This window comes from Rhagoletis pomonella, unplaced genomic scaffold (genome assembly GCF_013731165.1).
Source record: "Rhagoletis pomonella isolate Grant_MI unplaced genomic scaffold, Rhpom_1.0 Rhpom_scaffold_00012, whole genome shotgun sequence".
Lineage (NCBI taxonomy): Eukaryota > Metazoa > Arthropoda > Insecta > Diptera > Tephritidae > Rhagoletis > Rhagoletis pomonella.
In genome coordinates, this window is record NW_023458566.1 from 15,627,820 (window position 1) to 15,637,329 (window position 9,510).

The 9,510-nt window shown below is 35.0% G+C and overlaps 1 protein-coding gene across 1 annotated transcript in view; it reads left to right on the plus strand.

Moving 5' to 3' along the window:
- The window catches only part of LOC118747928 (roquin-2), a 43,676-nt gene extending 39,056 nt beyond the window's left edge, over positions 1 to 4,620 (plus strand). Inside the window, exons 3-4 of the mRNA XM_036482161.1 lie at positions 26 to 3,136; positions 3,193 to 4,620. Coding sequence (XP_036338054.1) covers positions 26 to 3,136; positions 3,193 to 3,477 — 3,396 coding nt within the window. The 3' untranslated portion in view covers positions 3,478 to 4,620. The remainder of the gene's footprint in view (positions 1 to 25; positions 3,137 to 3,192) is intronic.
- The last annotated feature ends 4,890 nt before the right edge of the window (positions 4,621 to 9,510 follow it).

Consider the following 9,510-nt stretch of genomic DNA (forward strand, 5'->3'; position numbering starts at 1 on the left):
TGATTTAATTGATTATTAATTTTAGACCACCATCACAACCGATGTCGACAATTTGCCTATAAATAACGCTTTATTGCAGTTGGTTAGCACCAACTCAAATAACAACAGTAACAACAACTTTGGAAATGCCAGCGACCACAGAAATAACAATGGTGGCGGAAGTGAAGGCCCCTCAAGATGTGACGTCGACTCGAATGCGGTGGCTAGACATATACCTCCAAGTGTACGCCAGCTAAATCCGGAAGATCTGAAATGCTATAACTTGGCAAACAAGTGTATAGAAAGTCTGGCGCTGTATCTGAAATCCCTTGTTACCAACAATGGCAGCTTTGGAAGTCCACTTTCGCGACCGATGCAACGAAAACTTGTTACTTTAGTTAACACACAGTTAATGGAGCGCGAAGGACGTGAGCGCGTGTTGCGAGCGGCACGGTCTCTAGGCGAACGCACTGTTACCGAACTAATTCTGCAGCATCAAAACCCACAGCAGCTAAGTTCGAATCTATGGGCAGCTGTTCGCTCACGTGGTTGTCAGTTTTTGGGGCCCGCAATGCAAGAGGAAGTTCTGAAATTGGTTTTACAGGCACTGGAAGATGGAACGGCTTATTCTCGGAAAGTTTTAGTGATGTACGTTGTCCAGAGATTAGAACCTCGATTTCCGCAGGCGTCAAAAACAAGTATCGGGCATGTTGTACAGTTATTGTATCGCGCCAGCTGCTTTAAAGTATCGAAACGCGAAGCCGACTCATCTCTGATGCAGTTAAAGGAAGAGTTTCGTACTTACGATGCACTTCGACGTGAACACGACGCTCAAATCGTACAAATAGCCACGGAAGCAGGGTTACGCATAGCTCCAGATCAATGGTCTTCCCTGCTTTATGGGGATACAGTACATAAGTCGCATATGCAAAGCATTATTGACAAATTACAAACGCCTTCCTCTTTCGCGCAATCTGTACAAGAGTTGGTTATTGCTCTGCAACGCACGGGCGATCCGGCAAATTTATCCGGTTTGCGAACACATCTCAAGCATTTAGCCGGCATCGATCCTTCGCTAGAGAGTCCGCCATCATCATGGCAGGATGTGAGTAAAGCATTGGAAGCTGTTCATGAGGTCGTGGTGGGACTGGTGGAGTTCGTACAACATCATGGAAATCGCAAGCTGCAAGAGTACAGTACTGGTCAGACGAGCACGAACACGAAGTATAAAATAAGTTTGTGCCGTGATTTGACCGTGAGACGCAATTGCCCTCGTGGTTCAAGTTGCACTTTTGCACATTCAGAAGAGGAATTGGAGAAATACCGTGCTAAGAATCGTAAAAGTACGAAACTTGGCAGCAGTAGTGATCACACCGGTGCAGGGCCAATTGCCAGTGGAAACGTAAATAATACGAACAATGTGAAAGGGGATTTTCCACCACACACGCACTCGCATAACCTGGGACACAATCACCACAATCCTCATCCGGCCGCTTTGCTCCATCCTGGAAACGAAAACTCCGCCCCAGTTTCTGCAACAACATCGCCATTTCGATTCGGCGGCCCCCCACCTATGCACGGCAAATTGCCTCGCGGTAGCTATGGCGATACTTCGTCATCTTTACATGCGCACGGCCCACCAGGCTCACACCATCAGATACGAGCCTTGCATCACAGTCCCATACCGTTAAACAATGGGCCAACTATACCGGGTCCAACCGCTGCACATCGCTACGATGCATCCTCCTTTGGAAATGCGTTGAATTATCCCATATCGGGGCCTGGATTATCGCCACATATGTCTCAGGGATTGTCCAACGTCAATAGCTCGCCGATGGCAATACGAAATTCCAGTGGTGGTGTACTCTCTCCCAGGAATTTTCAAACGAGTTTCCAAGCCCCGTCGCCACATCCGCCCCTACCACCAAATTTACCCACCAATAACCCACCGAAACTTCATGGCAATAACAATTTAGCCACATCGCTTAGCAGTCCACTGTCTAACAAGGGCATCTACAATGAATTCTACAATTCGGGGATGATAGGAACAAATACACGTGCCCCATCTTTATTTAGTAATAATAGTAGTAGTGGTGGTATCGTAGGTAGCGGTGGAGGCATAAACGGTGCAGAAATAAAAACCCATTTAGGGCCACCCGAAAAACTTATGCCGCCACACATCGGAGGCATGTGGGATCAACAACACCATCTGCAAATTGGAAATAGGCCAGCGGTCACCGACATATTGAACATAACTCCTGGTATTGGAGGCTCTCCAATGCATCAGTCCACGCCCCTATACCCACGCAGCGATAGCATGTCAATGTTTGCCAAGAAAGTTAACAATATGAATATGGATCTTAACAAAACGCTAAATGGACTTGCAATAGGTGACTCATATATGTTCAAGAACGATTATGGCATTGGCGACAATACAGATATTCCCAGAGGAGCACTGTCTAGCATGCCCAATCATAAAAACGGTTTGATTGGTGGCGATTTGCAATCGCGTCAATCTTTCTGGCATGCGCACAACAGCAATACGGGGCGTGGAGGAAATTTTGTAGACAATACACAAGAACGTACTTCAATTGTACATAGCATGGGCTTAAATCCATCGCCAGGTCCATTCCGCGACCGTGATAGTTTCGTTCGTTCAGACTCCATATTGGATGACGACGCCGCAACGTTCGAAGAGCCTGCCACATCTGCAAGCATGGGAAGTAAGTTTGGCCCCATATGTCCTATGTATAAAGGTCACAGTAGTACGGCTGCTGATGTGTCCAGCACCAATACATATCTCAATAGCTGGAGCAGTGGCGATGTCAGAAAGCAATCAACAAATAAGGAGCATCCGTTGCTGGACCGAAATAACTCTGGCGACATCAACTACTCAGTATTCTCAAGTGATACTGAGAACAGTCTGGCATTACAACTCCGTCAGCAACTGCAGCGCTCTGCTAATAGTCAACAGCAACAACGCCAACATCAAAATCATCAACAACAACAAAATCTGCATAGATCATTGGCATTTGATAATTTTAACAGCATTCAAAATTCATTGCTTCCAGATTTACCATTCAATCATATCAGCAATATAGCATTTCCTAATATGCTTTCCGATGTCGACGACAATGCCAATATCGACATAACTAAGGTTTTGCTAACTGCGCTATTTTATATCGAATATGTTGTACACTTTTTTTATTTTAGAATTCCTCGATGTGGAATAGTAGTTTAAAGGCAATGGATTCAAACTACTGGAATGATTCATTATCCAATGCAGCTGCAAACAGCAATGAACTACAAATTCAACGCCAACAGCACCACCAAAAGCAGCCGCAATTTCAGCAACAATTTATTAACAATAATAACAAAGGACGACATAGTGAAGAAGGTATCATAGATAGCGGCCGAATGAGAGATATTGAGCAAGAACTCTCTGAAATCGTGGACAAAAGCTGGTCGAATGCGGATGACAGCGGTATTAAGTTGTAGTAGATTGAGCATTAATGCAGGTAAGAGAACATAATATTACGAAAACAGTGGACTAACCGATGCCAGCAAAGCACCAGAAGCAAAGGGAGGCTCCTTCGAAACGATCGAACTGAGTTGAGCGTTGGATCGATAATTTCCCAAACAAACATACATATACATAAATATATAGCAACTGTGATTGGAGAGAACCTACATCGGTTGATTTATACGGAATGCCGAACAACTTAATACATTCACAAACACTCATTCTTTCAACTTTAGCATAAAGTAGAAAAACAAAAACAAGAAACAAATTTTAAGCCTAGCATATATGTATATCTATATATTTGATAGATATCTCCTAGATGAGAGCAAGATATATGCATACATGTAGAGAAAGAAAGATAGATCACGACAAGTTGAGAGGAACCAAAAAAACAGCCACTGCTGATGTCACGGACGTTGTAAGTGAATTTCTTTTTTGGTGAATTTTTTTCTGTGTTCGTTTAGAAAAGTAGATTGAAAGCGGTTCTAAGGAAAATACATTTTCCTCTACCCCAAATTGTTGCAAATTGCAATATACCTATGTATGTATGTAGAAAGAGAGCCAACAAGTGTGTAGCGTATGTAGAAACCGATCGTAGAGAAAGTATGCGCAAAACGACTATTATTATGTAATTATAACTAAAATCTTTTGTATTAGATAATATTGATTATGTAAATGTTAGCGATACTAACAATAGTAATGACGTGATCAATATGAAACTATATTTTATAGAAATTTAATGAAAACAAACTCAAACTCAAACTCAAAAATAATGTAATATTTTTGTATGAATGCCACCACTAACCGCATGATGTCGCTTTTATGCAGCCACCTTCCCTTCTTATCACACGATTGCAAACATACATACGAAATACAAAGGCCCATCCGGACGGTAAAAAGATATATGTACATACAAGTAAATATATTCATTCTAAAACGTTTTAGTGCTTTGCTCACTGCTTATATGTACATATGTATGTATGTATGTGCGTACTTCCGACTGACAAAAAAAAAAGATGCTGTAACATTCACTTTAACTTAAAATTTACAATACAGCGTCTTCGCTGGAGAACAATTATGTATGTATAACTCGCTGGCCACGTTTACATACACAACAAAAAAAATACAATAATAAACAGAAAACATTTAATATAATTAAATTTAAAATTATTAAAATTATTGTATACATGCCTATATCTACTATATATTATATATTTCTTAAAGAAATTTAAATTACGCTATTGTGCGATGTAACTGAGATCATGATATGACAATGATAATTTTCTGATGAAATTGACTTTTTTAAATTACATTTTTTGTCTGATAACAGATAAAAAAAAAACTAGAAAATTTATACAAAATATATTTGTATGTATATCTATATGTGTACATAAAATATAAACTGAGCAATGTATATGAATATCTACACATACATACATCAGAGTAACGATGATGTTTGTTTATCATTACTTCACTCGTTTATAGTCCTGTATATTGGAATTCTGTTTGTCGCTAGTTCGATTATGATTCTGATTCTAATGGTATTTGTAATTGTTACCTATGTATTCGTACACGTTGAAAAACTTGCTCCTATTTATTATTATAAATATGTGTGTGTAGTAAATGATAAAAAATTAGTAGTGAAATATCTCAAGTTGCATGCAAATAACATGAGCGAAGACAAAGTTTTTATTTTTATTTTATTTTACAAGCTCTTAGGAACAGACGACGAAAGAAACGTTCATGTATTTGTGTAATAAAATATTTAATATTATATATTAAAAGTCGTGTAAAAAAAACTTAATGATTGAACGGTTGATTAACTCTTTAATCAATGTGTTATTGCCTACGTTGCAAGATTTATTGGTCATTGTTACTATTTGTAAATATTAGTGAGTGGTTAGCTCAAAGTTGATGTCGCTGATTCTACTAATTCTAAGTACATATTCGATGGAAGTTAAAATGGAACGACAATTGACCAAACTAGGGAAGTCGTAATCAAAAAGAAAGTATTTGAAAGCGGCATAATTTTGTGAATTCTTATTTCCACAATTCGCCTTTGCCTTATAGCATTTTTATACTATTTATTATATGACACTATTTCACTTCTATCAATTTTAGTTAATTAAATGACTTAACTGTAAGACAGTTATACTGAGATTTATGCCTAAATGCACTATGTAGACATTACTAAATTTAGTTTATTAGCAAATACATGTGTATGTAAAAGATATTGTACTCTATTTAATTGTGACATTTATTGAAACTTGTTAGCTATTTACTTATACATATATTTATGTTTATACATGTATGCAGCTAACCTCTATAAAAAAGTAAATCTATTTTTATCTGCGCATTTTTGTATATGTAAATTTTTCGGCAAGATATGCCTGCATACATGTATAAGTATGCAGTTTGGGTGTCCTTACTCATGAAGTTGTTCCACTATTTTTCTCATCAAATCGCTATCCAATATTATGTAATGTTAAACATATTTATTTTTGTTGTTTTATTTTCTATATGTCTGCACCAATTCGCTGATGGGTAGATGATCACTGGTAATTCTTTTATATTTTCTTTTATATAGATTTGTTTTTACAAAATACTTTTAGCTACTATCTTATCTAATTTTATTGTAAATAAATGCTTGTGATCTAATATATAATTTAAATACAATATTTCACCACACGACTTTCTCCATGATATTTCCAAGACCGCAATAAATTTAAAAAATACATTATTTCGTTATCATTTAAAAATTTCTTTGAATAAATTTCCAAAATAAAAAATAAAAAATATTTCACGTCTAAGTCGCCGCTAACGATCTAAGTTCGAGTATGTAACCAATAAACATTGGGATTGGTTAACAATTCGAAAATGTTTGGAAAACTCATCTTTTTTTTTCAAATCTAACCTTCGATAATAAAGGTGGAATAGTTTAGTATTCGATTCGAGAACTGGGCCATTCTCCAGCAAAACCGAAACTAATGGTTGTATATGTATACGTACTGGCAGTGGCAATCCCATAAATAGCATATTTGTAGACGAAACATTTACAGCGCTTTCTATCGAACCTTTTGTTTACCGCGATGCATTTTGAAAGGTATTCACTTTGAGTGTTCGTGCAAAGGAAGTTTGTTACAGAACAACGGCAGGCTAATTTGGTGTTCAGAATCTATTCTTGTTACTCTTTAAACATTGTTTGTTAAGAACTATGCTAACTTCACATTTATTTGAAATAGTTTAATTTTGCCAATAAAACGACAAACTATTAAGAATGAAGTTAACATATTTATAACTGAAATTACAAAATCGCTTATCGTAGATTTCTTATTGAGTTGTCCAAACTCATTGTAGTCGTTTTATTGTTATTGAAAAAGCATTTAATAGAAATTGTCCTCATATTTATTTAAAAGTGTACATACGAGAAAATGAGTTGCGCTATTTAGAATAGTATTCGTTTTCTTTGTCATGTGTTATTTATGAAATTAACCTGCAGTAAAATTTAGAGACAGTCTGACAAAGCGCTAGTTCCGAACTACATATATCCGAACTATCTCTGAAGTAGTGCAAAACGGATGCAGAGCGGGCTAGTTGAAACGTGCGGTGTAAATGTGCAAATGCTCACTACGCGTACATAACGACAGTAGCTCAGCGAGAAGACCTCCGACTCAAGCATTTTTTATGTAAAATATTTAACAAAAATGGGATCTGTAAAAGAAAAGGAAAAACGAAAAAAATATCCAAAAATCGAATCTTAAAAAAGGTTTCTTATAAAAAAAAAAAAAAACTGTCAAAAACGGAACCGGTTAAAAACCAGTTGCAAAATGATACACTGGGCGACGATTGCCACTGTCAATGACATCGCCGTGTAAAAACTGCACAGTTGAAGGCATTGCTTGGGTATTGAGCTAGAACTAGTACTGTCGGCAAAAGGTCTAGTTCTACGCTAGTTCTGAGCTAATCAGATTTTCTGCAGGGATACTAGTGCGCACGTACATATGCGTAAGAAGTTTTCTGTGAGCATATTTGGCCGCTTATTTCATAAATAATAAATATCTTTACTCAGCATCAACAACATCAACTTTGAAGCTATTCATTCAATTAATTTTCAGCATCAAAGAACACATTAAAAATTGTATATGTACATACATATGTATGTATGTATTTGTATATATTTATGGACAATGCGTAGGTGTAAGTGTGCAAGTACGCGTCACTTGCTAATATCCGCTCTTAATCCATAAGGTGATATCTTAAATCCTTTGAATAGACAAATCTATTCAAAATAAATGAAGGAAGTATACAAGAAATTATTTATATAATATATGCCCTAAGGGCCACAATGAAACACTTTGGTTTTCGTTATTTTTTTTTTTATAAAAAAGCTATTTCTTGTATAAAAATTTTATGTATATTGAGTATTTAATATAATGTATATTTTAATATGTTATAATAAAATAATGCAAAATCAATGAAGAAAAGGTGTGAAGAAGTGGTAAAAATTGGCGATGTTACCACAAATTGCTTACCAAACAGTCAGCTGAGCTATATATTGGTGAAGTTTTGAGAAAGACACCAAAATAATTAATATCGAAGCACGAGAAATTCACGTTTTATTCCACAGGCTGTTTTATCGCACAATGTGCTCCCATGTGCTTGATCATTTTAATTTAACGAAAATCATAAAAATGTATGGCGGTTTTTTGATTCATTTAAAATAGGTAGCTAGATAAAGCTAATCGATTATTTAAAATATTATGGTTTATTTTGGATAAAAAATGTGCATACAAATAGCCATTTTAACTTTTCTTGTTTTAATCTCTGCCTGCAGTTAGTGTTTTAAACTAAGCCAATTTTTTTTTTTTAAATATTTTATTTTATATTTCTTGCATACGGAGCACGTGCAGTGTGGTGCAGATATAACTTAAACCCAATGGGTTCATAAACGAATAAATAAAAAATAAAAATTATTTAATGCATTAAAAACTTTACTTATTGTTTTGAATATACAAAAACATTTGCATACACAAATTATATTTAAATATACAAAATACTAAACGATTGTTGAAGAACAAATCGATTAAGCGGTCGGGTCGATGTTGGCGAAAACAAAGTAAACGACTTAAGTTATAGATAAATGACAACAATGTTAATAATGCATGAAATTATAAACAAGAAACTAAATAAATCAAAACAAAAAAAAAATAATAGGGAAATATGGCATACAAAAATGTAACGAATATTAAGAATGCGTTTATATGTATACAAATGTACGTACATACATATAAACATAGGCACATATGTATGTATGTATGTATGTGCATTGAAACCAAACCATTCGTAAAAGCTTTATGACAAACTTACTAAAAGCGAAATATTTGTGAAACTTTTAAAATTCTAGATCTTTAAAATCCAAATTGATTGAAGGGAAGAGAAGGTCTTAACACTTTTTTTTAAATTATATAAATTGATATATGTATATACGTATTTCGAAACTTTTATTTAAGATCTTAAGAAATGTTATTTTATTAAAACAAAGAACTCTGCCTATATATCACTATAGTTTTTCTTTAAGCATATGCAAAAAAAAAACGTGTTTAATTACTTATATAACCTAATAACAAAGGCACAAAAAATAAAAGATTCGATAGAATTGGAACCAGGCAAAAATGTAATAGCCGATTCGAACCGAGCGAAAACCACGATATGCATAAAATGCAAAATGTTTCATAAATGAAAAAAAAGAAGTTTAAAAATATGGTCATAATAAGGCTTAAAATGTGCAATGATTTAAAATTTGAATACGAAAACTACAGAACTAACTTTTTGTTTACATAAATCTCATCACTGTTATCAAATAAAGAAAAAAAAAACTAAACATAAAAACTAAGGTTTATTTATTTTTGTTTCCTCATTAATTTTCGAATAATATTTTAGTTAACAATTCAGTTCAATTTTTTTTTTTGGGTGAACGTTTAATTTTTGCTCAAATTACAATGAAAAAA